Source organism: Eptatretus burgeri, chromosome 10 (assembly GCF_056783735.1).
Source record: "Eptatretus burgeri isolate ZD-2024b chromosome 10, Ebu_testis_v1, whole genome shotgun sequence".
NCBI lineage: Eukaryota > Metazoa > Chordata > Myxini > Myxiniformes > Myxinidae > Eptatretus > Eptatretus burgeri.
The window spans coordinates 64,802,086-64,829,776 of record NC_140970.1 but is presented as its reverse complement, the minus strand read 5'-3'; the positions used below and the strand labels follow the sequence as shown (position 1 = coordinate 64,829,776).

The window sequence follows — 27,691 nt, the reverse complement described above, 5'->3', positions numbered from 1 at the left end:
TCCTGGATGAAAATCGGACTCACAAAAAATATAGGGAAGGGAATAGTTTCTACGATTCTCCAGTACTGCACAACTGCCGAGGGGTGATGCTGCTCTCAGTGCCGGGCGAGGTCTTTGCTTGGATAATTCTTGATAGGGTTATCCACCATCTGCTTGAGCACCAGCACCCAGAGCAGTCAGGCTTTACACCAAAGAGGTCAACGATTGACTATATCCTTGCCCTTCGTGTCCGCACCGAACACAGATGAAAGTTTTGGCAGGGGCTGCTTGCAGCCTATGTTGATCTCTGCAAATCCTTTGATTCAGTGAATTGGGATGCCCTCTGGAAGATTCTTGGTCTTTCTGGCGTGCCATCAAAACTGGTCAATCTGATGTCTGAACGAACTTCTGATATTGAGTGTGCTGTGAGATGAGGTGATACCATCTCTGGCTTATTTCCAGTTGCTACTGGAGTTTGTCAGGGGTGTGCACTGGCCCCCACTCTTTTCAGTGCTTGCATTGACTGGATTCTGGGGTGGATGTCAGAGAGATCAAGCTGCGGTGCATCGTTTGAGAATGTCAAGATCTCTGATGTTGATTTCGCAGATGATGCAGTCATCTTTGTGGAGACTGTATATCCTTTTGGGTTCCCTCGAGGTGCTGATTGAGGAGTCAGAGCTGCTGGGATTACGGGTTTTATGGGTCAAAACTAATATCCAGGCTTTCATTGACATCTTGGATGCTGCTCTCTTGTCTGTACCTGTTTGTCGTGAGGATGTTAAGGTCACAGAGAAATTCACTTCCCTTGGCAGTGATATTCATATCTCTGCTGGCTGTGAGCCAGAGGTCAATATACGTCTGGGTTCGGCCTGGGGAGTTATGGATTCACTGGGTCATGAGGTGTGGCACTGCTGGGACCTGTGCAGGAGGACTAAAGTCCAAGTCTTCAGGTCCTTGGTGCTTCCAGTTTTCCTCGATGGATGTGAGACTTGGATTCTGACCAGGGATCTGAGACAGAGACTGACTTCCTTTGGTACCAGGTCTCTTTGCAGAATCCTTGGCTGTCGCTGGTCAGACTTTGTGTCAAACGAGCAGTTGCTGAGAGAGACTCAAATGACATTAGTTACCTGCATAGTCTGTGAGCGTCAGCTGCGGCTGTATGGACATGTGGCTCATTTTCCTGATGCTGATCCTGCTCAGCAGATTCTCTCTGCGAGGGAGCCTCGTGAGTGGAGGAGGCCAATGGGCCGACCACATGTCTCATGGTTGTTGCAAGTTAATCAGAATCTCAAGGAGATGGGGATGGGCCAGGCATCTGCCTGGGGAATGGCCAGATGGAGGTCTCTGGAGTACCGGTGGAAAGTGGATGCAGCAACACGCTGCTCCAGTGCATGCTCCAATACCTGACCTGACCTCGACTCTGATTCTACAACTGGTCCAGACGACATCAGCCCACTTGTCCTAAAAACCTGCTCTGCTGCTGTTCTTCACCCTCTCTCTGGTCAATTCACCCTCTCATTTGCTCAAGGATATTTGTTGTCTTATTTTTCTTTTTTTTGGCCTTTTTTTTTTCTATAAATTGTTGAGGCTCGTATGAGAGCTAAAACACAGAACATTCAACAAGGGCAGCAGGAGACAAGACGAGTGGGAAAGGGAAGCAAAAAACAGTGGGGAATAGACAGATCTGTGGTGTAAAGTGATCTGTCTCTCTACATGAGATCTGTCGCAATAATACCGTGTAAAGGTGTGTCACTAAAATCCAAAACAGAAGACTCATGTATTAGCAAATGTATTGTTATTAGTCAGAATTATATGATTAGGTTCGGATTCAAGATGTTTGCATGGCATACAGCACAAACATCGGGAGGGATTAACAGACACTTCACATCTAAAGATGTAATCGAAGTGAGTCGGTCACTCCACTGTTTTTATGTGGGTGTCTCCTCCGTGAGCTCAATCAGGCTCCTTGATCGGTTTCAGGTACATTGATGGACAAAATGGAATGCCTGCAGAAAGCAAGGAAAGGGAACAATTTAACAAGTCTGTAGTTTCTACTCTGCAAATACAAGTTCTGACAGTCATGGGAAAAATCTAATCAGAAAAGGTTTCAAGACTTCATTTGAAAAAGTTTTCTGATGTGTTGATTTATCATTATTATTCCTACATAATAGAGTAGAATGTTTAATCTCAATAATCAATTTGGGATACCAAGGCTGAATCACCAAATGTATATTTCATATTGATAACATCACATCCAAAGTATCCAAGTCGCAATTTGAAGTTTGCTTCATTGATCATCTTATGAAATACTCATATGAGTAAGTTAAGCATGGGTTGTCTTACTGGTAAATTATGCATGTTCGACAAATGACTTGAGACAAATCCAGAGGTTTTTTCATTTATTAATGAAAAAACTAGGATGTCTTTAATTGCACTTTTTGACCAAAAAAAAAACATGACTTTATTTTTTTTGGGGGGGGGGGAGGGGTGGTGGTCTACAATGTCGAGGCTCGTATAAGAGCCAACAACAAAACGTACAATAAGGGGAGCAGGAGACAACAGGGATGGGAGAGAGAAGGACAAAACAGTGGGGAAGAGAGACATGAGGAGATCTGTGGGAGGGTGAAGGTGGAGTACATGGGGTAAACAAGATGGACACGACAGCGACTTTCAGGTCCTTTCACTGCAGGGACTTTCAGGAAGGAAACCAGGGAATTTCATGGAGTTGGGTTTGGGTTGGACTCATGGGAGGAGAAAATATCGTGGTTTTGGATGGGGGAAGCTAAGAGATTGTGGTGAACAGCTGTTCTGAAGAGCTAGGGGGGAAGAGTGGGATTTGAGAGAATGTGGGAGATTGTTCCAATGGTGGGGGGAAAAAGAGGAATGAAATAGTGAAGGTGAACATTGATTCTTGATTTTGGTAGTTTTACCAGAAGGGAGTTGCTGGCAGACCTTGAGCGCCCAGCCAAAATATGGGGGGGGGGGACATATCTCAGACAGAAGGGGGGTGAGGGGGCGTGGCTGGAGAGGAGACTGTAGAAGACAGAACCGACCACTGACCTGCTTGTGAGAGAGTGAGAGACCCAAAGACTCGGCTTCATCGAGGGAGATACCAATGATCCTAAATGCCTTGGTTTCCACAGCATGAAGCCGAGAAAGGTGAGAGGCTGGAGCACCAGCCCAGAATGGAGAGCAGTACTCCATCAGGCTGTGGATGAAAGCTTTGTATGTGGTCAGGAGCTCAGGTGTGCCAAGGAAGGACTTTGCACGACAGAGGATGCACAGTCGGCGACTGGTGTTGGATACCAGCTTGGAAATGTGACTTTCCCAGGAAAGATAATGGCAGATAGTGAGAACCAGAAGCTTGAATGAAAGGACTTCAAGAGGATTGTTGATAAAGTAGATGGGGGCAGGCTGGGGGTTTGGGGGCTTCCAGACGGTCCTTTTGGAGAGACATAGAGTGTGAGACTTGTCAGGATTGAAAGATATGTTCCACATGTTGGACCAGCTTGTGATTTTATCCAGATCTGCAGAGAATGAAGAGGCTGCTGCCTTTTCTACCCCCGTTAATCCACCCCAAACCGCTCTCCTTCAAATTCCCTGCTTTCCTTCCTGAAAGTCCCTGTAGTGTCCATCTTGTTTACCCTGTGTACCCCGCCCCATCCCTTTCCCTTACACAAATCTAATGTCTCTGTTCGCAACTGTTTTGTGCTTCCGTCTCTCACCCCTCTTGTCTCCTGCTTCCTCTCTTATTCGTTCTTTGTATTTGGTGTTATAAGAACCTCAACATTGCATATATAAAAATAAAAATAAAATATTAGTAATGAGGGCTTATGGATTTGATCTCGATTTTCATGTCCATGTGTGCGTGTATGGACCGACTCGGATATGTATGGACCGACTTTATTCATACTTGGCACAAAGACAACACATGATGGTATATATACGCACATCATTTTGTTTTGCTATGCAATCAAAGATGGCTGACTGGCGGCCATTTTAGTTGGAAAATAAAATAATCCGGTGTCGAACACGTCCTCAACCATTTCTCAGACATACATTTACCGATGTTGTTCAAACTTGGCACACAGATAAAGAAAGATGGCACACAGGCTTACATAAGCACATTATTTTCTTTTGAGATCAGATCCAAGATGGCCAACTGGTGGCCATTTTGTTACTTAAATGTCTTCCCAACCATTTTGCAGACATGCATGATCCGATTTTGTTCAAACTTGGCACAATCATAGTAAATGATGGCATACACATGCACCTCACTTTATTTTGTGATCTGATCAAAGATGGCCGACTGGTAGACCGGCAGTCATTTTAGTTGTATATGACTATGGGCTAGCCCTTTAACTCCGTACAGCAAAATTACTAAAACAACGGCGCTTTGACATTTTGTGTCGTTTTTTTTTTTTTACTTGTACACGATGTAATTGATGGCAGTACTGCTGGAATGCTATTCTCTTTTATGCATCCCCTGTTGTATTGCTACGTTTCTAACTACATGACACAACGATCTTGAAAGCAATGTTAAATATTCCATAAGGCTTGCCTGGCAAAATAAATTTAAAACATGGGCAATTTACTCTTGCTTTATTGAAATAATCCAATTTTAAATGTTTGTGCCAAGTCCTGGCATTTAATCTGTGGTGGAAGTTACCAATTCCTGACTTTGTTTTGAGTTGCAATCCCTTTGCCTCCTTTATCATTTTGCATTTTTATACACTGCAGGAGGGAGGATTTAAAGGCTTCTATCATGGACTGACACCAACAGTCATCGGCATGACACCATATGCAGGTATTGATTTTATTTCGGTGAATATACATCAAAATACGACTTGGGTTAAATAATTATCAGTGGAATGCAGAGAGACTAAATACAGATTTCCTGACCTCTCCAACCAACCAAATGAACCTTTCCCACTTTAGTGTATAGTGTATAATTATTTTTCTACAGTTTCAAAAGCAAGTGGAGGAACTTGTTCATGCAGTAGATGCATTAAAATAAGGACTATAATATTGGACTCTATGAATAACAAGGAAGTGAAGAAAAGCAAAACCTTAATCCCTCATGTTCTTGGAATACACTTATCCTGTCCTCAACATGTGCATCGCCGAGTACATTCCCCATGATGAATATGCCTACACCACTTGCTCAAACGATGGTAATGACCTCCTATGGTCTGAAGCAAAAAGCAGTCTACCATGATAAGCTAATCTGACTGAAGGTAATCTCCAGTCTCTTCATAAGACTTGCAACTATTTTGTCACCATCCTTATATGTGCTAAATCTCACCAACCCTCCAGATCATTTTTGGCTTCCAAATCATTATGCTCTTGTTAATTAAACCTATTGTTGATTAAGTTTTTATGATTATTTTGTGATGCTTTTTTTCTTTTTTTTCAGACAACCTTAACTTCTCAGGTTTCAAGTCATGAGATCTTGTGCATATACTCAAACAAAACCCATTGGTGAAAAGCTTGCTGACCATCTTTCATTTCTGATTTTTATTTTTTTCAAAGATCTTCAAAACTGCTCAACTGATTGAGTTGAGTGATTGCTTCAGAGGGTGCAGCATCCTCCCCACCCCCGTATACCCCTTTAGTGATTGCAGATTTTGATGTGGTCAATACACTTTGGTACGTCACAGGTGATGAAGGTTGTGGTCAAGTTTCATCGAAATTGTGTGTGTAGTTTCGGAGGGGGGGGGGTAAAAAAAAAAAAACCCCAGCAGACCCCCTGAAGAGCGCAGATTTTGATGCGGTCAATACACCTTCATTGTCTCATTAAAAAAGTGTTTGATTCAAGCCATAATTACTGAAGCATTTTATGGACTGACATTAACTCATTCACTCATTCACTCGCTCACTACCCCATGGATACTGCTCGATTGCATAAACTCACCGGACTAAAGTCCAGGTGAGCGAAAAACTCGAGAATAAAAGATATGGCTTTTCTTAAGGCTTGTGACTTCACTCTATAGTAGCTTTTCAGCATATAATTTTGTACACATTTGATGTGGTGGCCATTCGTTTTACCGTGACATGCCGACATGTGGAGTATTGTACGACCGTACTCCAATACATACAGTGCTTATAGAAAGTCGACACCCCCTTTCAAAACTTTCACCTTTTGTTGCTTTATATCCTGGAATTAAATTGCATCAAATCAAACTTTTTCCATCTTTACTTACAAAGAGTAACCCATAACTTCCAAGTGAAAAACAAATTCTACAAATTTCAGAGAATTTATGAAAAATACAAAACTAGAACATCTTCGTTGGAGAAGTGTCCACTCCCTTATAATAGCATTTGTAAATTAGCTCAGGTGTAACGAATCACCTTCAAAATCACACACCAAGTTAAGTGGCCTCCACCTGTGTTAAACTGAAGTGGTTCTGATTATTTTAGAATATACTCAGCTGTTCCTGTAGGTTTCCTTTGCTGTGTAGTGCATTTCACAGCAAAGACTCAACTATGCGAACCAAGGAGCTTTCAAAACACCTCCAGGATAAAGTGGTGGAAAGGCACAGATCAGGGGATGGGTATAAAATGTTTGAAAGGCCTTCAATATCCCTTAGAGCACAGACAAGACAATCATTAAGAAGTGGAAGGCGTATGGTAACACTGAGACGCTGTCCCTCCAAACTGGATGACCAAACAAGGAGGAGACCTATCAGAGAGGCCACCAAGAGGCCAATGGCAACTTTCAAAGAGCTACATGCCTTTATAGCAAAGAATGGCCAGTGTGTGCATGTGACAATATTCCAATCACTCCACAAGTCTGGCCTGCAGGGCAGGGTGGCAAGAAGGAAGCCAAAACTCAAAAGAGCCCACCTTGAGTCCAGTTTGAGGTATGCAAAAAAACACTCCCAAGATTCTGAAGCCGTGTGGCAAAAAGTTTTATGGTCTGACGAAACCTACATGGAACTTTTTGGCCGAAATGCAAAACGTTATGTTTGGTGCAAACCCAACACAGCACATCACCTAAAGAACACCATCCCTACTGTGAAGCATGGTGGTGGCAGCATCATGTTATGGGGATGTTTCTCATCAGCACGGACTGCGGCACTTGTCAGGATGGAAGGGAAGATGGATGGAGCAAAATTCAGAAAAACTCTGGAGGAAAACCTTCTGCCCTCTGCAAGAAAGCTGAAATTGGGACAGAAGTTCACCTTTCATCATGATGATGATGAATCTGCATCATGACATCATGACCAGAAGCACACAGCCAAAGCTACACTGGAGTGGCCAAGGAACAAAAAGACAATTGTCCTTGAGTGGCCCAGTCAGAGCCTTGACCTCCATCTGATCGAAATTCTGTGGCATGACATGAAGATTGCTGTCCATAAATGCTCCTCATGCAACTTGACTGAGCGTTTGCAGCTTTGTACTGAAGAATGGACTTATTACCCAATCAGGGTGTACAAATTTGCTCGAGACCTATACCAACAGACTCCCAGCTGTAATTGCTGTCAAAGGTGCTTCCACCAAGTATCAACTCAGGGGGGTGGACACATCCAACCAAGATACTCTGGTTTTGTAGGCTATAGGACAACAAAAGGTGAAAGTTTTGAATGGGGGTGTAGATTTTCTACTGTGTGTGTGTGTGTGTGTGTGTGTGTGTGTGTGTGTGTGTGTGTGTGTGTGTGTGTGTGTGTGTGTGTGTGTGTGTGTGTGTGTGTGTGTGTGTGTGTGTGTGTGTGTGTGTGTGTGTGTGTGTGTGTGTGTGTGTGTGTGTGTGTGTGTGTGTGTGTGTGTGTGTGTGTGTGTGTGTGTGTGTGTGTGTGTATAACTGCCAGAGGTTAAAAACAAAAGTTTAGGTTACCAAAAACTGAAAAATAATGCAAATTTCAGAGTTGTTAAAAATGCCCTTTTCAGGAGACAAGTAATGGATTAGCACCTCCAGCTGTTCTGCAGCAATGGAGGTAAATTAAGCCTTGAAAGTTGATGCAAACAATTCCTACAGGTGTCCCAACTTTTGTTGATTCGTTACAAACCCTCTGTCTGTATAAAAGCAGTGTTGGAACAGACTGTGTTGCTACACCCTCTGAAGCATTATTTGGACAATATTGCACTGCAGGAAGTAGTATATTGCTATCATAATGGTGAGAAAAGGACAATTAACAAAGGAAGACAGACAGACCATTATAACCCTTAAAAGTGTAGGACTTTCCTTTGGAGAAATTGCAAAGAGGTCAAGGTGTCAGTGAGTACAGTTTCCTATACCATCGAAAGGCACTTGGGAATTGGAGGAAACTGACAGGAAGAGGTCTGGCAGACCCAAAGCCAGAACACAATCAGAAGACAAGTTTCTGAGAATCAAGAGCTTGCGTGATAGGCGGCTCACAGGACAGCAGCTTCAAGCACAGCTTAACACTGGTCGAAGTAAGGAAGTCTCAGTTTCAACTGTGAAGAGAAGACTTCGAGCTGCAGGTTTGACAGGTCGAGTGGCAGTAAGAAAGCCATTGCTAAGATGGCAAAATAAGAAAAAGAGGCTTGCCTGGGCCATGAAGCACCGCCAGTGAACTACTGAAAACTGGAAGAAGGTCTTATGGACCGATGAATCAAAATTTGAAATCTTCGGTTCATCACGCAGGGTTTTTGTATGCCGTCGAGTAGGCGAGAGGATGGTTCCTCGGTGTGTGACACCAACTGTCAAACGTGGAGGAGGAAGCGTGATGATCTGGGGCTCTTTTGCTGGATCCATTGTCGGCGACTTGCACAGAGTGACTGGTACCCTGAACCAAAAGGGCTACCACAGCATTTTTCAGTGCCATGCAATGCCCTCTGGTCTACGTCTAGTTGGTCAGGGGTTCATCCGACAGCAAGATAATGACCCAAAACATACCTCCAGGCTATGTCACAACTACTTTGGAAGAAAAGAACAAGATGGTATGCTTCGAATCATGGAATGGCCAGCACAGTCTCCAGACTTAAACCCCATCGAGCTGGTTTGGGATGAACTGGACAGAAGGGTGAAAGCAAAGCAACCTACAAGTGCAATACATTTGTGGGAACTTCTGCAACAGTGTTGGGAAGAACTTTCTGAACAATATTTGATTTCCATTGTTGAAAGAATGCCACAATTATGTTCGGCTGTTATATCTGCAAAAGGTGGCTACTTTGATGAGTCAAAAATTTAGATCAAATTTTGTTCAACAAAACGATTCCATGATTTATTTTTTTATCTGCAATTGTTTATTTGTTCTATGCTTTAATTTCAGAGTACATTGAAACATTAAACTGCTTAAATTTCAGTAAAAACTGGAAAAATGGGAGTGTTCTAAAACTTTTGACCGGTCGTGTACATACACCAGTAAAACTTCCTCCTACACGGGGGATACATTCTGGGATAACCTCGTGTTGGAGGAACCATTAAATGTATGGGGGAAATTGGGGATGTGTTTCAGGTTCCCAAAAATCTGACTCCAAAACAGCCTTTCTTGCTGTTTATCTTTTTTTACGTTTCTTTGCATGGAATGGTGCAGCATTAAAATAAGTGTTCGTATCATAATAGTACTGGTATTATTGCAAAATAACTCACCTTATTGTGAGGTGGTTGTTGCAGGTTTGGGTGATGATTTACTGGTGGAATGGGTTGAAGTGCTGCTGGTAGTTGCTGAATGAGGCCAAAAAATTGTGTTATGGGCACTTGGTTTGCTTTCTGCTTTAATTCCTTGTAAAGTTCTGTGTAGGGATTTATCTTCGGCCTTCCGTACCGTCCTAATGGTTGATTCATTCTCGCCATGTTGCCTGGCCAAAGATGAGGCAGAAACTGATGATAATTTATTCGAGATATCAAGTTTGACCTCCATGGTCATTGTTTTCCTCCTCTTTTTGTCTGGTTGGTTCAAATTGGGTCTTTTGGGAGCCATAAAGATCGACGTAAGTTCACTTGAAGGCGGCAGGTTCGGAGATAGCGACAGGTTTACTTATATAAACGCGCATTTATAATTTAATTTATATACTCGTGCTGTGCATGTATATAAATTAAATAGTAATTAACGAAGTGAGAAGGAAAAGGAATAAAATATTTGGGAAAACAACAGCCGTTTTTGTCGCAATTAATCCAGAATGCGATCACGATGGCGGCACGTGGCGACTCGTGTCATCATATGTATAAATGAAATATTAATTAAGTAAAGTACCATACAGTAACAAGGAATAAGAACAATGCAGTAACAAGTACAGTAACAAGGAACGACCACCACGTACATTGGCAGCACCAATGCCAAAGCAGAAGCTGTCATAGTTTGTACACCTCATGCGTGCAGAAAACACAAGTCTTGAGAAGTCAACCATGTTGAGTATTGTTGACAGAAGAAGAGAAAGAGGCGTACCTTGTATGTCCTGGATGGATGGGGTAAAGGCTGCAAGCTTTCTCTGCCAGAGCTTTGAGAAGCAATGCAGGAGAGGGATGTTTGGATAAATCTGATGATGAATATCACCAGAAGTCGGACACGACTTGTCGGAACTCTATGATATAATGTATGATGTTCTGCACAAAATATCATTTTGTATCCAAAGTCTCGGCTCATAGGAGTGTGGGAAGTGACCCTTTGCCCCCTTTTTGTACAAAAAAACAAGATCCAAATTGATTGTGGTTTTGTATTCTCTATTATGCAGTCTTCATAAATTTGTTGGTTGGTTTCCCACCTTTCTACCCCTATCCATTTTGGGACCCTCACACCCCCCCCCACCCACTCCCCAGCCCTTAACATTTTTCAAAATAACCCTAACCATCATAGTTTAAGAAATATTTTGTTTCCTATAGGTGTGTCCTTCTTCACATTTGGCTCACTCAAGAGCTTTGGCTTAAGTTATGCCCCCGGTTTGCTGGGAAAGCCTTCAGGTGACAACCCAAATGTGCTTGTGCTGAAAACCCCTATCAACTTGATGTGTGGGGGTATAGCTGGCGCTTTTGCTCAGACCATCTCGTGAGTTTCCATTTGTTCTTTTTTCTTTTGATTTCCTTACTTCAGTGATTGTCAATATTACGTGATAATAGTTACAAGAATGCAGATAATCCACTTTGACACTTAAGCCCACATCAACAAAAAGCATAAAATGTAAGAATAAATTTGTGGAAGTCACTTGTTACCCTCACCAGAAGAGAGGTATTGCATTTGGGTCAGTTTACCTGTTTGTCTGTCCGCACAGAATGTGCTAACTTCGGCCACAAATGCCACCGAATGGTAGTCAGTATTACCTGTTATATTTTCTTACCCAAGTACCTCTATAAAGTATTACAATTCGAATTTGAGTCCCTCTAATAAAGTGCAGTAAACCCTAAAATATTGTGGGGGGTTACGTTCCTGGAAAATGCCTTGATGGTTAAAACCACGATAGTTAAAACTAAGAGCCTATGGGAAAAGGGTTGTTAGGTGCTCTTGCTTCCAGAAAATAGAGAGGAAGATGGGCAACAGCTAAAAATAAACATGTCACAATTGAAATAAACATGTAAAATAAATATAAAGCATGTTAACATTGAAATAAACATTGAAATAAAATGAATACAGTATAAAACGAGAAGGGCACTTGGTCGAGCGCATTCCTCCAACACGTAATTCCTGATCCAGTGGAACATATCGGACCCAATATTTTTTGAAATATCATGCGATGCATCATTTTTGGCCGATTATCTCGATGGTGAAGAATCACTTTATAAATTGAAAAACTCTCGTATCCGGATCTGGATTCAGACCTTCACCAAAATCGAATCAATTCTTACACGTCACGCCCAACGTGTCCAACAAGTTTCATCTGAATCCGTCCACAACTTTTTGAGACATCATGCTACATATAGTTTTTGGCCCGATCTCTCAATGGTGAAGAATCTCTTTGAAAATTCTAGTATCCGGATCTGAATCTTCACCAAAATCGAAGTAATTTGTCCTTGTCACACACCCAACCTGACCACCTAATTTCATCTGAATACATCCACACCTTTTTGAGATATCCTGCACACAAACAAACAGAAAAGCAGACAAACATAACCTCCTTGGAAAACATAACTTCCTTCGACCTTCTGTGGCGGAGGTATTGTAAATGGAACAGCACTCGGTAGAGTGCATACACCTCTGCCAGGCTTAACATTTTACATTTTGTATCCCACTGATGCACCATATCTGGATCCGCACCTGTCCGCCGGGCAACTCAATGGATGACGGGATTGGGACAAACCCTTTGAGACCCCACTCTTTGATGAAAGGAGGAAAACCACGTGGTAACCTTCCCGCGTTCGATACCACACGGTAACACTACCGCTAGTGTGTGTCGGGGTTGTGCTGAGGTGTCGTCCACCAGACAGCGGTCTCATTGGGTTAACCTGAGGCAGTCCCTTTGGGAGGGTGCCTGAAATGTCCTATCCCTATGAGAGGATGATCACCTGTCTCTGTTATCATCTGAGCTCAAGCGTTTGAACATCAGTATTGCAGCACTCTCTGAGGTTCGGAGACCGGATAGTGGTGAGGTCATGGCGGGTGGTAACACCTACTATTATTCTGGTCACTCTGATTGTTACTATTCCCAAGGAGTTGCTGTAGCTGTGTCCAAGAAGCTGATTATAATGGTAATTGAGGTTACACTGGTCAACGAGCATATTATGAGATTACGGATTCATCACTCCTTGGGTGTCATTTCTCTGGTCTCTGCATATGCTCCGACTGAGGCGACTGACCTCACCGTGAAGGACGCATTCAATGCCACGCTCAAGTCTGTGGATAATTATCAGTGCCCCAGGTGACATACTCTTCTCATCTTGGGGGATTTCAATGTATCAACTGGAACTGATCGGGATGGTTATGAGACATGTGTTGGTTCCCATGGGTCTGGAAATGTGAACCAGAATAGCACCAAATTCCTTGACTTTGCAAGAAGTCATGGACTTAGGGTGGCTGGTTCATGGTTTCCTCACTCACAGGCTCTTCACTGGACTGGGTACTCCAACGCTGGTTGTGTGGCAAAGGAAATTGACCATGTGCTCGTTGATGGTCGCTGGAGGATGATCCAGAAAGACAGGGTCTGCAGGAATGCTCAGTTCCTCAAAACCGACCACAGGCTTGTGGTAGCAACTCTGAAGTTGCAGCTCAAATCTGAGAGGCTGGATGTTGGCAAGCTCAAGTATGAGAGGGCAGCTGAGGATTATGTAGACAGGCTGAGTGGGAATTTTGGGGGTCTGAGTGCTTTGGGGATTCCTGAAGAGTTGTGGAGTGCCTTGAAGACCACCATCCTTGACGTTGCCGGTGGATGTCTTGGAACTCAACGGAGGGTGAAGAAGAATTTTGTCTTAAGGGACACTGAATACCATTGACCAGTCACATTGCTGGGCTTAATGGCAGAGCCGAGCTGTTCCCAGGCGGGGGGGGGGGGGAGGTGGAGGCGTAAAACTATATGTGTGCTGAAGGTGGACAAGGAGGCCTATGTGCGAGGAATCTGTGAGGGGGTAGAGCATTACCTGTGGCCAAGCGATTCTTCTCCTGCTTCCAGGGGAATTGATGCATTGCGTTACTCCAAGCCCGTCCATCGGTGTACTGCAGTTTGAGCAGAGGGTGGAGGGCTCTTGACAGAGGATTCTTAAGTGAAGACCCACTGGGCCGTTTACTTTGAGCGGTTGTGCCAGGCTGATCCACCAGCTGTTGAGTTGGATGACAGGGGTGTTGCTATCCCTATTGTTGACCCTTCAATAAACTGTGATCCTACTTAATTTGTGGAAACACAGGCTGTGGTCAACCAGTTGAAATGGGGAAAGCTCCTTGGATCTGTGGCATTAATTCTGAACTTCTGAAGCCTGGTAGAAATGCCGTATTCATATCGTTGCATGCAGTTCTATGCCCTGCCTGGAACATAGGCATCATCCCAACTAACTGGAAGAAGGGCCTTGTTGTTCCTCTCTGGAAAGGGAAGGGTGATCACCAGGACTGCAACAACTACCGAGGGGTGACGCTACTCTCAGTTCCGGGCAAGGTCTTTGCTCAGATAATTATTGATCGAGCTCACCACCACCTGCCTGAGCACCAGCACCCAGAGCAATCAGGCTTTTCACCAAAGAGGTCAACGATTGACCTTATCCTTGCTCTTCGGGTCTTCACCGAAAGCAGACGAGAGTTTCAGCAGGGGCTGCTTGCAGCCTATGTTGATCTCTGGAAAGCGTTTGATTTAGTGAATTGGGATGCCTCTGGAGGATTTTCAGTCTTCGTGGGGTGCCACCAAAATGGATTAATCTAATGTTTGAAGTCTACTCCAGTACTGAGAGTGCTGCAAGATGTGGTGATGCCATCTCCGACTTATTTCCATTTGTTGCTGGAGTTCGTCAGGGGTGTGTCCCACCAACCACACTTTTCAGTGCTTGTATGTATTGGATTCTGGGGAGGATGTCAGAGAGATCAAGCTGTGCTGCGTCGTTTGGGAATGTCAAGATCTCTGACCTTGATTTTGCAGATGGTATAGTCATCTTTGCAGAGATTCTGGAGATCCTTTTGGGGGCCCTCGAGGTGCTGAATGAGGAGTCTGAGCCACTGAGATTTCGGGTTTCCTGGGTAAAAACTAAGATCCAGGCTTTCACTGACATCTTGGATGCTGCTATCTTGTCTGTATCTGTTTGTGGTGAAGATGTTGAGGTCATGGAGAGAATAACCTTCCCTGGCAGTGGTGTTCATTTCTTTGCTGCCTGTGGGCCAGAGGTCAATAGACATCTGGGTCAGGCCTGGGGAGTCATGGATACACTGGATCATGGGGTGTGGCACTGTCAGTTACCTGTGCAGGAGGACGAAAGTCTGAGTCTTCAGGTCCTTGGTGCTTCCATTCTTGCTCTATGGATGTGAGACTTGGACTCTGACCAAGGATCTGAGACAGAGACTTAATTCCCTTGGTACCAGGTCTCTTTGGAGAATCCTTGGCTGTCACTGGTCGGACTTTGTGTCCAATGAGCAGTTGGTGAGAGAGACTGAAATGAGATTTGTTACTTGCATCGTCCGTGAACATCAGCTGCAGTTGTATGGACATGTGGCTCGTTTTCCTGACTCTCATCCTGCTCACCAGATTCTCTCGGCGAGGGAGTCTCCTGAGTGGAGGAGGCCAATGGGCCGACCATGTGCCTTGTGGTTGCAGCAGTTTGATCAGCATCTCAAGGAGATGGGGATGGAACAGGCATCAGCCTGGGGAATGGCCAGATGGAGGTCTCTGGAGTACCGGCGGAAAGTGGATGCAGCGACGTGCTGCTTCAGCGCATTCTCCCACACCTGACCTGACCTGACCTAACCCAAAATCGAATCTGCTTATTCTCGTCACCTAACTCATCCATCTTGTTGCATCTTAATCCGTCCATAACTTTTTGAAATGTCATGCTATGTATCGTTTTTGGCCCCATCTCTCATTGTGAAGGATCACTTTCAAATTTTCTTTATTTCATTCTTGTTTTCAGATTCGGATCTGGAACTTCACCAAAATCAAATAATTTCTTCCTTGTCACACACTCGACCTGTCCACTAGGTTTATTCTGAATCCGTCCACAATGTTTTGAGATATCCTGCACATAAACAAACAGACAGGGGTGAAAACAACCTCCGTCCACCTTCGGTGGTGGTGGTAATCAAAAACACAACACTTTTGCCTTTTAAAATGTATTCCAAAACAGTGAGGTGAGTGAAGGTAAGATATTACGCACTGTACTCTGCTGTAAATATGCACCACAAGACTAGGCTCAGGATGGTGATGATGCTGTTGGAGTTGGGAGTGATGAGGGGGATTCTATTAATAATGAAAGCAGATCACACCAAAAGGTGAAAAATGCGAACTGTGTTATATTGTTGCGGGGCCGGGCATCGGCCGCGAGCACGACCGCGAGATGGAGCTGTGGAGTCGGCTCGACCGATCACCCGGAATGTATGGGTCGTCACCCCGGATAACTCCGGAGCCGACGGGTCCTCTATCGGACCGAAGTTCGCCAGTGAGGTCGACCACGTGGTGTAGGGTCGATTGCCAATTTCAATTTACCTAAATACCCACGTGGTCCAACTACCCGGGAAATTCACCCTCGGCCGACTTTGTCCTAATCGAGTCGCGATCGCCGACTCGGATCCGGCGTAACCGAGCGGAATTACCAAAGTCGAGCCGGACCAAATGACAATTTACCGGCCCGAATGGCCGTACTAATTCTCAAACGCGTGTCATGTCGAACCAATGGAGGAAAGGACACAAACGAGCTGAAACATTGAACAAATGGGGTTTATTTATACAACAATAATTGGGGAACGAGGGGAAGCACATAAGAAGCAGAGTTAAACCGAATATTAATAAATGCATGCATATACAGGCAAAAAGCACTTATACAATTCACGACTTAGCAGACGAGCCCACGGACACACACACGCACACACACCCAAAGAATCGGACCAAATGGTCTTTAATTGGACCTCCAGCCCGGAGGACAGTCGGGCTGAAGACCAGGGTCTGTCTGGGACCTTTCAACCTCATGTGGTCTTCAAGCTGACTCGATCCGCGGAGGAGGAGGAGGAGGAGGAGGAGGAGGAGGAGGAGGAGGAGGAGGAGAACGACGGCCAAGACTATCACCAAAAACCACCTCTCCACGACGACGAAAACGACGATCAACCAGACGACCACCAAGGCCACGATGATGAAGACGACGACCAACCAGACGACCATCAAGGCCACGACGACGACCAAGACAAGCGCTCCAGCAAGATGAACCTTGCAAGACTGTGACGACGATGGCGACCACCAAGACAAGAAGGCTCCAGACCTCCCAGACGACGACCAAGCCCAGCTAAAACGAGATGTGATGTGATGTCCCAGATGTACCAGATGTACCTCACCAAGATCAGTGCCCGCATCTTATTCACCCTGTTTCGGGGTGGGGGGGGGAGGGAAGAACGTCTCCGCCCTCCCCGCTCTCGATCTGGGGCGGCGAGGTCCCTGATTGGCCAGGGGGGCCCACCCCTCTCATCCTGGGTGGGGTCTCCATCTGAGGTGGTGAGGTCCCTGATTGGACAGGGGAGCCCACCCCTGTCATCCTGGGCGGGGTCTCCATCTGAGGTGGTGAGCTCCTGATTGGCCAGGGGGGCCCACTCCTCCCATCCTGGGCGGAGTCTCGATCTGAGGGGATGCGAATCCCCGCCCACGTTCGTGGTTGAATGCACGAACAACAATGGCGCCGGTCAGAGTGGGGGTGTGGGGGAGGTGTAAAAATAAAAGAAAAACCCTATCAAAGTAACTCGCAGCGTATTTACATTTAATCACCCTTTAAACACGGGCAAGGAAGCTATCTATAAAACACATACTTACCGATATAACTAATCTATAGGACCTGGATGTTGTGTGCGATAGGTTTCCAAATTCGTAACAATGTTAATGTATTTGTATTGAGATTTTATAATGAAAGCAAATCGTACTAAAAGGTGAAAAAGAAAACTGCGTGATATTAATATATTTGTATTAATATTTTATAATGGAGGCAGATCACACAAAAAAGTGTAAAGAGCAAATTGTGTACGTAACTGCTGAAAAAAGGACCACTGTGGACTATATTGCCATAGCTTGCAAAAACAGCTTGTGGAGCACGGCGATCCCGCTGGTTAATTATTTTTGTTGCTCTCATTGAAGTTCCACTTTCTGCACATTCCCTAATCTTTTAATCACTCAATATAATCGTCCGAACAGTGGAAAAGGTTAAGTTTAATGCTTTCCTTAAATAAATACACTGAGTTATAATAATTGCTAATTTGTTAAAAATTTCCAGATTTCGACACTTAATAGTCCACAAGATCTGATTCTCAAATCCAAAATAATCTTCTGATGATGTACTTGAATTAGTCTGTGAGAGTAGATTGTGTTTCCAAGGCAAGGCATGTTTGAATAGGCCAAATCAAAATTGGGGCGAAGAACCCTGCGAAGTGAAGTTTGGCTGACCATAGATAAGCTTTTCATCGAGGTAAGCCATTAATTATCTTCAGAAGGGTTGTTTAAATTTACTTAAATACACAGTTTTCATTCGTGCACTCCCTTGAAGTTCCCTTTTTATGCATGCAAAGGTTCGGGACGCTAGGTTTCATGGAGGACACAAACACACGCGCACACGCACTGACATTTATTATTATTATAGATTATTATTATTATTACTCTTATTTTCAATAATTATGACAATAGCTTCTATCGTTAGGGCGTTGTGATACATCCAACGTTACTCTGAAATTGTTTCTGTACATTATCATCATTTTAGAGCTAGCTGATGCTGGATGGCTGCTGAATTTTATTGCGAAATTCAACATTGGTAAAGTTCAGTTCAGTTTTCAGTTTCACCTTTAATTTTATTGTTGGTGACTGTGTAAAGTATATAAAAACAATTCTTAATAGTTTTCCTCATCGTTTTGATTGGATATTGCATTGCTAATTGCCTCTAAGTCTTATTTCTTGTCATAATGATGTATATGTATAAAATTTGTGTTTGTTTTATGAACTGTTTATTTGTCTATTTACAGATACCCATTGGACGTGGCTCGCAGAAGAATGCAACTCTCTACTCTCTTGCCAAACTCTGAAAACTTTGTGTACGTGCAATTAAATATCCAGGATAAGGCACAATTCATTGTTAGCTTTACCATTTGAACTTTTGTCAACAAATTTTCAATAAACCTTTATTATGAGAATATTGAGAAAATACTTGATAATTGGGTAAAAATATGAAAGGGCAAAGTCAAGGTAACTATAAATAGCCCTGATTAGCCCGTGGCAGTGCTTTCAAACACAAGACCACGGCCTTAGAGATGTGGGAGATGTTTGATACATCAACAATTACGGAAATAGAGCGGTCAGAGAGAAAGCTCGATATGAGAGAGCAGAGTGAAGGAGGAAAGCCGAAAGAGGGAAGCTTGGATATCAAACCCCAATGCCAAACTCTGTCAAAGGCTTTTGAGATATTGAGGCCTACAACAAAGGATTCCCCAAAGTCTCAAAGAAGAGGCCCAGACATTCGTAATGTAAGAAAGGATATCACCTGTAGGTCTTGCCTTGTGAAAGCCGTATTGGTGATCAGACAGTACACTGTGAGATTCAAGGTGCTTGAGAAAATGGGAATTGAGAACATTCAAAGACTTTGGAAACAGCAGAAGTCAGAGCACTAGGACAGTAGTTCGAAGGGTTTGAACGATCACCCTTCTTTAAAATAGGCTGTACGAAGGCATGTTTCCAGATAAAAGGAAAAGTTTGGATGTTTTAACAAAAAAGAAAACAAACGAGCAAGCACGGATGCAAGTTCTGAAGCACATTCCTTCAAGATACGGGGAGGAATGCTATCTTGCCCGTAGGCCTTGTTTATGTCCAGAGAGGAGTAGTTTTTTGACTACATGAATAGAGTTTATAGAGAGGGACATAGGTTTGGTGAGGGGAGCATCAGAGGGAGATGTAATGTTAGTCGTCCAGTGTGGAGTTAGAGGAGAAAAGAGAACCAAAAAAGGGTTGCTTTATCGGTCAGAGAGAGAGAGAGAGCGATAGTATCATCGGAACGGAAAAGTGAAAGAAATGTAGAGCGACAGAAGTTGTTGGAGATACTTTTAGCGAAGGACCAGAAAGATCTATTTGTGAAAGAAGATGAGAGGTTGTCACATTTCTTTTGAATATGGGAATGCTTGGCCTCACGAATAACATGTTTGCAATGATTTCTGGCAGATATGAAAGCTGAATGCGAGTCGGAGGAAGTAGAGTTTTTCCATGTCCGATATGCGGTATCCCTTGCACGAATGGCCGCAGAGCAGGAATTATTAAACCAAGAATTGGTCGGAGAGATTGACTTGAAAGAGAAGGGAATATGAGCCTCCATTCCTGCGACAAGAAACCTCAGCTATACGTTCAGCAGAGATAGTGGCATTGCCCGAGGAGAGGCAGTAGTCTTTCCAGGGAAAGTCAGAAAAGAAGTTTTGTAAACCAGTCCAGTCAGCATTATTGAAATGCCAATACTGGTGTTTCATCGGAGCAGTCGGATGAGAAGAAGTGGTGGTAAGTAAAGTGACGTTCGCAAGATTGTGGTCAGAAGAACCAATTGGAGGTGAAATTGTGTAGTTATAATGCAACGGATTGGAAGTGAAAAATAAATCCAAAGTATTGGTAGTGTAGTCACGACAATCTGGGATGTGGGTTGGGTCGGTGATAATTTGTTCCAAATCATTAAGAATGGAAAATGTAAGAGCTTCAACTTCCTCAACATCCATGTGGGAAGATTTCAGCCACTCCCTTTGGTGTACATTGAAGTCTCCGCGATAGAGAAATTCTGCTTAAGGATGTTCCGATGTCATGGCCTTATTGTAAGAGTTAAGATAGTCAAAGAAAGCTATAAAGTTTGTCGAATTGGGAGAGCAGTAAGTGAAACAGAGAAAGGTAGTGATGGTCAGGAAACAAATCTTAAGCACCATGACTTTAAAGTTTGAAGATTTGAGGTCCACAAGGCATACAGCAGGTGTGTTGATGTTGGTATAGACACATACTCCTCCTTTGAAGTGGAATCGTGAATGAAGGTTTTCGTTCGAAATGTGATAAGAATTAACAAGAACTTCATGTGATAATTGGGTCTCCGAGAGAAGCAAGATATTAGGAGAGAGCTTGCCAGATGATGTTTAACAGAGGAAAGATTTGAAAAAAGACCACGGATGTTGGTGAAATGAATTGAAAAAGAGTAATGTTGGATCAAAAGGCAAGTGTCTTGGGAGGAACCGATACCACTACTGCCTGAGCCCCACACCCCCCCCCCCCCCGCCCTCTCGTTTGCAGCAGAAACAGGTAGATCACCGGAGATTATTTGCACCCTTTAATGCCGGGAACTAGGGGCCATTAACTTTTCAGACTTTATCATATTTATATTTCATTGGAGGCTGTCTGAGGGAAATGAGAGGAAAGAGAAACAAAAGAGAGAGAATGTAACTTGAAGACTGAAAATGAGCGAGTAAGAAAAGTGTATGATGTTTGTGTGAAAAGTGTATGATACTTGTTTGCAAGGAAGAGAGATTAAAGCTAGCCCGGTAGTTTTAGTTTGAGTGAGACAGAAAGTAAGACCAGCAATCCTGACACGGAGAGTATAAGATAGTTCTGGGCAACACTTTAATGCTCCTAAGTCAGAACGGTAGAACTGTTGCGAATTTGGAAGCTTATTGCACACAACAGACAGGTCCTATGGATCAGCTATATCGGTAAGTATGTGTTTCTAGTTCGGGTCCCGTCCTATGTTTAATGGGTGGTTAATTGTACGTGCGCTGTGAGTTATTTTATAGTGAGGATTTTTACATTTTAAACTTCACAACGACAATGACACCTGCCTTCGCTTCCTTCCACCATCGTTCACCGGAACCATTGCACGCGTGCATGTCAGCACGTACGTGGGCGGAGTCCAGTGTGCCAGGTGGGGTTTCTTTGGACCTTGGCATCTTGGATTTCGCTCCAAATATGGGCATGGCGCCCCTCTCAGCCAATCGGAGGGGTGCGAGCACGTCTGCTGCCTCTCGGACAATGAGGAGCCAACGCAACATATTGCTGCTCAACTTCCTGGTCGAGGGGTGGAGACATGAGCACCCCCCACCCCCCCCCCCAACCAATCTCGGACGGCCGGGAGATCGCCTGACACGCTTGTCCAATGAGGAGGGGGATGACACAAGACGGATCCCTCCCACCTGTCAAAAAGGAGGGATAATTGTGTGGGTGACCCGCTGAGGGAGTCTTCCCGCCATGAATCGCCTGCCTGCGAGTCGGAGGAGAATCGCTTGCCTGCCTGCCTAGCTGACTTGCTTTGCCTGTCTCGTCGCCTGTTTTGCTGGTGGAGCGTGCCAGCACCCGACTCTACCCTCCGTACCTGGTGCTTGGAGCGGCATCGTGTTGTGGGTTCAAGTCCCGCCGGGCCAAATCGTCGAGAATCGCACAAAGTGGGAAGGTTCAAGCCAGGCTCTAACCTCCAGCTGACCTTCCCTCCGAGCTGGGGTATCAATAAAGGTCGCGGCCACCATTTCTTTTTTTTGGGGGGGGGGTGTATCTGTGTGTGGGCCCATCTTTTAAGTGGAAACGTTTAAGTGCCGTGTGTGTAAATTGCATTCCTTTTTTCAGTTAACTCTGCCTTCTTGCGTGTTCCCCTGCCCCATTATAAATAAATATCCTTTTTGTTAAATGGTCCAGCTCGTTTCTGTGTTTCTTTCATTGGCTTGGCACGGTGTGTGTTGAGAGATAGCGAGGCAGTAAATTGTTCATTTGGACCGACAGGCCTTGGTAACCTCCGCTCGGGTTACACATGGTTCGAGCACGGTAACGGCTCATTCCGCTCGAGGTTCGTCGAGGATGTGAATGGGCAATTCGTCGAGGATGTGAATGGGCTTTGCTGCATGGGCAATTAGGTATATTGAAATTTGGCGATTGACCCTACCCCACGCAGTCGAATTATTGGCGATTTATGGTTCAGTAAGCGACCCATGCCTTTCGGACTTATCCGAGAGTCACGACCTAAATTCCGGGTGTTCGGTGGAGACGACTCTACTGCTCCCTCAAGTGGTCGTGCTCGCCACCGATACCCAGCACTGCAACAGTACTACCCTGAGTGGTTGCTGTCTCCAACCTACTACCCCCAAAAAATGGTCTAAACAGATGAGTGTTTTTTCGGAGACACCATCTCCTTACTGGATGGTCGTTGGCTCCCTAAAAGAGCTTATCCGGCCTTTAGCAGGTGTTTTTCATCCTGGCAGGGTGTCACAGCCACCCTCCCTACTGGTGAGCCAGTGAGGGGTATCGGTTTAATCGCTGACAACCTGACCATGCGGCAGGTAGCACTTGATTACATGTTACCAGTGGCAGTCAAGAAACCTGACTGACCTGACCTGAAATGATCAGATCGTTATGTAATGTGGTGATGTTGGCTGATTTCCCAGCAAATGGAACATTACATAGGGCAAATGATAAGGTGAATTTAGCAGAAGGGGGGGGGTGTGCAAAAGCAGTAGAGGAGGTTTTTGGGACACGTCAGATGATTCCATCCAGCCAGTTGCAGAATTAGTGAAGGGTTGTCAGAAACCCCTCCACCTTCTCAGTTGCAAAAGACACAGAATCCAGAAGTTGAGTCTGACTTGATAGGGTGGGTACAGACAGCGAGTGGTTGGGGACACAACATTTGAAAGCAAACATAAAATTGTGGTGTTCAGCCTTCTCACAAGTGGAATCTGCTGTAGTGAAGTGAAGAAAGGATTGAAGAATAGAAGGAGCATACTCTGGAGACAGACTTAACAAGGTGCCACCAGGTTTTGGAGGAGAGAAATCAGTTTGAAAGTTCAGTTTTGAGATTGGACATATGTTGTTGTCTGGCTATCCTGAGAGTGCACACACTTGTGAGCTTTGTGGAATGATCTGAGGTTGCCTTCGGTCAGATTTGCCTTCCAGGAGGAGAATGTAAGTTTATTCAAGTCAACTGCCTCACCACAAGATGCATGGGTGGGAGGATGGGTATGATAAATGAAGATGAGATGGGATGAATATGTGCATAAGAGAAAGCATGTTTCTATGGAAGAATTCCCAGGCTGAGTTAATATGAGGGTCGGTAAATATATGAGACCAGTCCTGAAGTGTGATGGCTGCTTGCAGTCGCTGCCAATCTGCCTGAGTGAACTGCCAGACTCGCCGCCACTGAAGCTGTTCTCCGAATATGGCTAGAGAGATGTTGACCTTCACATGCACATGATCAGATTAACCAGTTTGATCAGAGGAAGAGCACGAGACCTTGGCGTGGAAGTTTTGTAATCACCAAATCCAGAAGGGAGGATTTGCGATTGGGAGAAATCCGGATAGGAAAGTTCACAGACCGAGTCCGTTCCAAAGTCACAGAAGTCCTTTGCTGAAGTGCCGTGGCTGGTGAGAGAGGTACCATTTGCATGGTGACAATTGAAATCACCACGTATGAGGAAGAGAGAGTTGGGATGAATGGTTAAAAGTTGGTTCATGTTGTATGAGAGATGTAGATGGATTAGTCTGCATTTCTCCCCGACAAACCTTTCATTATTCTCACTGATTCTGCACCCACTCTCTTTTTTTTTTTTTTGAACAATTGTACTGTTTTGTCTGTATGTTTCTTCTTGTCTTTATGCTCCATCTACCTACCTCTTGGTATATTGCCTTTCTAACTTCTGTCCTTGAACCTTCCACGAGCCGTGATGTTGAGTTGTTTTTTTTTTGTTGTTGTTTTTTTTAACATCAAACTTTATGCTGTGTTATCTGTTGCTGCAGCACCTTCCATTGTTCTCACATTGCAGGTCCCTGTGGCAAACACTGCAGACAGTGTATAGGCAGGATGGAGTGAAGAGAGGACTGTACCGTGGCCTCACCCTCAACTACATTCGCTGCATCCCATCCCAGGCTGTCGCCTTCACAGTATATGAAATAATGCGACAGTTGTTGCACTTGAACTGAGTTCGGCAGATCGCGCATGCTATATTGACATATATTGATTCACCTTTTTACGGCCGTGCCATTACTCGTTTTTTGTTATAAACGCCTCAGAATGCCATTGTAAATTGATGCATTGTTGACATGAGCAAGGCTCTAAAAATTTCAGACACGAGTTTTTGTTTGAATGTGTTACGAGTCCTGTCGTTGTGGAATTTTCACTTGTTTCTGAATATCTTTTCAGATGCTGTATTTATTGAATACTATTTGTATGGGCCCAAGCCAGTATGGCCTATTGTTCTTGAGGTTTTTTTTTTTTTGTTATAATTATTTCACCAGAATTTTGCGACACGTTTTACTCAGAGACCAGAAACAGGTTAAGTTAAAACTTCACAGGGTTGTTGCAAGTGCAGTATTTAAATCGAGTGCACATCATTCAATGAAGCCGATTGGTTGAAAGGTTTGGCGGCCATCTGTTTTATGAACTTTTTTCGAAAAAAAATATTTAAATCTTCTCCAATTGATGCAAAACTTCAGGTAAATAATAATCTGGACTCGGTCACTCAAAGTTTGAGAAGTAGAAATATCTTTTTGTACAATATAAAGACTTTTTCGACGTCAGGAAGTTAATGGATTTGATGAAGAAAACTCGTGTATACAGGTTGTAGGCTTTTGCGATTATGATTTGAACACTTGTGACCATATTCCATGAATCTTCTCTAAGCAATCAAGATGAGCAAATTAATAGCAATTAAAAATAAAATCGATAGCAAATTAAACAAATGCCTATTTTGACAAGTAAAATGGCTTTTATAGGTTTATAGTGAAATCAGTTTCATCATTGCTGAATTGTAAGATGTCTCGTGGTTCCTTCTTGCAATTCAGTGTTGCTGCTTGGAAGCCTTGACATTGTCAACAACTCCAATTGTGATTGTCACACGTTGCAATTTGCATTTCTAGTTTGTGCTACGTATTGCAAGCTCTCGTTGTAGTCTTTCCTTCTGAAATGCTTCGTAGTTTGCTGGTGTTTCTGGATGTGCGTAGGCATATCTAGGGAAGAGGGAGATGGCTGGGAAGGTCGACATCACACCTTCAGTGATTATTTTTATTTTTTTTCATCTGTGGGATTTTGCATTTTTACCTGCATTCATTCATCATTGTGATTAAGTATTATGCCAATTGTAGTTGAACTTTCTACTAGTTCTCTAACAGTTATTCTGTCTCACATTATGTTGCTGTAAATGAATACACAATGTAAACACATTGCGAGCACCAAATGAGAGAACGGACCATCCTTGGTATGATGTTGCATATCTAAATACATTTCCATCTTGGAATAAAAGACTTTGATTAATCTTACACAATATATAATCCTTGTTAAAAAGTAATATAAGAAAATGCGTCTCTTCCTGCTCCACACGGATGCACTCACGCTGCATGATTCATCTTCCACACAAGTACGAATTATTTATTTATTTGTATGCAGCCTGTTGCTGCTTGGCTACATCATTTTCTGGGGGTGCAGCTGTGCTGCTGATGCAATGCCCTCTTAAGCCAACACCATTCCTAAGTAAGAATTGACAAAAATAGAATATATTATTGTTTGGAGCAGCATCGAGTGAAACTAGAAGGGCACTCGGTAGAGCGCATACCTCTGCCACGTAATGCCTGATTCACCAGAACATATCGGGCCCATTACATTTTTGAAACATCATGCTGGACAGGACTATATCGATTTTGGCCCTATCTCTCAATGGTGAAGAATCACTTTAAAGATTAAATAATTCTCGTATCCGGATTCGGATCTTCACCAAAATCGGATCAATTCGGCTTTGCCACACACCCAACCTGCCCACCAAGTTTCATCCGAATCCGTCCACGACTTTTTGAGATACCATGCCATGTATTGTTACGGATTTGGAAACCTATCGCACACCACATACAGGTCCTATAGAGCAGTCATATCAGTAAGTACGTGTTTTCAGTTAGGGTTGTGTCCCTTGTTTAATGGGTGATTAAATGTAAATGCGCTGCATAGTTATTTTGATAGTTAGGGTTTTTCTTTCATTTATTTACACCACCAACAACAACACCAGCATCGTTTCACCTTCATCTCGCTTCTTCCCACCGACGCCATCGCTCACGTGCATGTCAGCATGAATGTGGGCGAAGTTTACGAAGGCTTCACGAATTCTCGGCAGATCGGGGATGGGGCGGAGAATCGAGGCGCCTGACACGCCCCCCGACCAATGATGGAGAGACAATGGATTACTATGGCTCTGCAGAGAACAACGACGAGAAACCCGCTGCTCCCCCCGGCATTCTCTGCGCGCTCACGAGGGGAAAGGTTATGCCCCCACCCACCGATTCGCTTGGCAGAGCACCAAGTGGGGAAAAGGTCAAGCGCTGCCCGAGAATGATCCATGCCTGAGCGAGCGCCGGAGAGGATAAAAAGGAGCAGAGGATCCTCGCAACAGGAGTCTGTCTGGCTGGTCTTAGTCGTCATCATCGTCTCCTTCTCCTTCTCCTCCTCCTCCTCCATCCCCCCGCAAGAACCACAAGGGTCGCTCGCCGGTGCCTGGGTTCGGCTCGCTCGCCGGTGCCTGGGTTCGGCTCGCCTCTCGCTGGCCCCTGGTCGACGCGAAGACCACACGAGGTGGACAGGTCCAAGACAGACCCTGGTCTTCAGCCCACCTGTCCTCCAGGCTGGAGGTCCAATTAAAGACCATTTGGTCCAATTCTTTGGGTGTGTGTGTCCGTGGGCCCGTCTGCTAAGTAGTGAATTGTATAAGTGTTTTTTGCCTGTATATACGTGCATTCGTTAATATTCGGTTTAGCTCTCCCCTTATGTGCTTCTCTCATCCCCCCCTTCCCCCCCCCCCATTGGAAATAAATACCCCGATTGTTGAATGTTTCAGTGCGTTTGTGTCTATTCCTTCATTGGCTTCGCGTGCTGCGTGTTGGAAAATTAGCCAGGCCATTGCCGTTGTAACAGGGTATTCGGGACCGCCGGAACTCGGCGATCAAAACCGCTCGGATCGCACATGGAACGAGTACGCTAAGCAGCTCATTCCGTACGGGAGCCGTCGAGGGTGAATTTCCCCGGTGGGTTGGACCATGTGGGTATTTAGGTAAATTGAAATTTGCAATCGACCCTACCCCACGTGGTCTGTCTATTGGCGAGTTCAGTCCAAAACGGACCCGTACTTCTCCAGAGTTTTCCGAAGAAGTACAATCTAAATTCCGGGCGATCGGTAGAGCCGACTCTACTGCTCCATCTGGTGGTCGT

The 27,691-nt window shown here is 44.4% G+C and overlaps 1 protein-coding gene across 1 annotated transcript in view; it reads left to right on the top strand.

Moving 5' to 3' along the window:
• The window catches only part of SLC25A16 (solute carrier family 25 member 16), a 42,954-nt gene extending 15,638 nt beyond the window's left edge, over positions 1–27,316 (top strand). The window contains exons 3-6 of the mRNA XM_085898743.1: positions 4,720–4,786; positions 10,766–10,928; positions 18,486–18,554; positions 24,270–27,316. Of these exons, the coding sequence (XP_085754869.1) occupies positions 4,720–4,786; positions 10,766–10,928; positions 18,486–18,554; positions 24,270–24,426 (456 nt within the window). The 3' untranslated portion in view covers positions 24,427–27,316. The remainder of the gene's footprint in view (positions 1–4,719; positions 4,787–10,765; positions 10,929–18,485; positions 18,555–24,269) is intronic.
• The last annotated feature ends 375 nt before the right edge of the window (positions 27,317–27,691 follow it).